Source organism: Apteryx rowi, unplaced genomic scaffold, assembly GCF_003343035.1.
Source record: "Apteryx rowi isolate R43461 unplaced genomic scaffold, aptRow1 scaffold_6, whole genome shotgun sequence".
NCBI classification, from domain to species: Eukaryota; Metazoa; Chordata; class Aves; order Apterygiformes; family Apterygidae; genus Apteryx; species Apteryx rowi.
Window position 1 is genome coordinate 1,442,008 of NW_020450871.1, and position 1,604 is coordinate 1,443,611.

Here is a 1,604-nt window from a genome sequence, read left to right on the forward strand (position 1 = left end):
CCGCCCGGGGCGCGCTGCCCGGACGTAGCCCCCCCCGCTCTCCCTCCTCTTCCTCGCCCCGCATCCCGGGGCAGCCCCCCGACCGGGTGGTGGTTAACCCTGCGCGTGCCCCGGGGGTGAGCCGGACACGTGTGTGTGTGTGGGGGGGGTCTGGCACGTCCCGAATGTGCCGCCCCTCTGCCCCAGCCCGTGGCCCCCCCCGGCCCCCGCGCCTGGCCCCCTGCCCTGCTATAGGGGACGTTTGGGGGCTGTCGGGGTCTCTAGTATGTAATGAATGATGGAGCTGCTGCAGCCCGGTCTCTCCCCGCCTCATCCTCGAACCCAGGCTGAGATCAGCCCTGAACAGCCACAGTCAGACCCCTGCGCCCCCGCTGCGAGCTCCATGCCTCAGTTTCCCTGCTGGGGAGGACCAGGACACCGCAGTTTCCCGGGGTTTTGGGGATAGGTTTAAGGGGGTTAAGAGGGAGCGCGGTGCTGGGGAGCAGAGGGGCAGGGGAGGCTGGTGTCCCGCCATGCGCACATCGCGGGGGCGTGCGGCCCCCCGGCACGGGGAGATGCTCGCGGTGGTGAGCGGCCATCGCTGCTGGCCAGGCACCGCGGGAGCAGGTCCCCATGGGGCGGCCGTGGGTTTTGGGTGCTTCACATCACCCGCCGTCCTCCCCATCCCTGCTGGGGTCTGGAAGCCCCTAAAGTGGCAGGGACCCATGAGACCCTCCTGCCCCCCAGTTTGGGTGCTGCAGAGCATCTCTTGTGGGCGCCTGGTCCAGGGCAGTTGCAATTGCAATGGGGGAGGCTGATACTGCTTGCGGGTGCTCAGCTGGGGCTGAGCACCCCGGGCCTGGTGTCGGGGACCCTCTGCCAGAGGGGGAATTGTGGCTGACAGCGAGGGTGCCGGGCCAGGAGACCCCTGGGTGTCGGGGGGACCCCGGCCAGGACCGGGGCCGGGGCGGATGCTCCGCAGGACCCCGGCCCTGACCGCGCCGGGGGGGCTCTTTTGCAGACATGCTCCAGCTGATCAACGTGCCCGACGGTGACTTCTCGGGGCTGTTCGACTCGCCATTCGGTGCCCCCGACAGCGCCGCGCCACCCGGCCTCCCGTCCGCCCCCGGCGCCCTTGGCACCTACCTGGGGCCCAGCAAGCCGCCCGCCGCCGGCATGTTCCCGGGACCACCGGCGCTGGCCCCCTTCACCCCGCCGCCCCTGGCCCCGCTGCTGCCGGCGCCCGGGCGCCCGCCGGCCCCGGGCGTCAAGGAGGAGCCCGCCGCCGTGTCCGGCAGCCAGCCCCAGCCCGGCGTCATGCTGGCGCCCAGCTTCGTCCCCGCGTCCCCCGGCCAGTTCAGCCCCCAGCCCTTGGTGGGCTACCAGCACCAGCACGGCTTCCCCGGTGAGGACGGGACGCCGGGGGGCTCAGGGAGGTGCCGGGCGCGGGGGTTTCCCCCCCCTCTGCCTCGCTGGGGTTTATTTAGGGGATGGGGACGGTGCCGTGCTGTGACGCCGCGCTCTGCTCCGCACGCAGCCGTGCAGCCCGGGGGGGCCGGGCCAGCGCTGCACAGCCCCCTGCCCACCCCGCCGCCCGGCCAGCCCGTCGCCCTGCCCGGCCCCGT

The 1,604-nt window shown here is 73.2% G+C and overlaps 1 protein-coding gene across 1 annotated transcript in view; it reads left to right on the forward strand.

Moving 5' to 3' along the window:
- Positions 1–993: 993 nt before the first annotated feature.
- SREBF1 (sterol regulatory element binding transcription factor 1) overlaps positions 994–1,604 on the forward strand; it is a gene marked incomplete at its 5' end in the record, with an annotated part of 7,322 nt that continues 6,711 nt past the window's right edge. Inside the window, 2 exons of the mRNA XM_026082963.1 lie at positions 994–1,384; positions 1,517–1,602. Coding sequence (XP_025938748.1) covers positions 994–1,384; positions 1,517–1,602 — 477 coding nt within the window. The remainder of the gene's footprint in view (positions 1,385–1,516; positions 1,603–1,604) is intronic.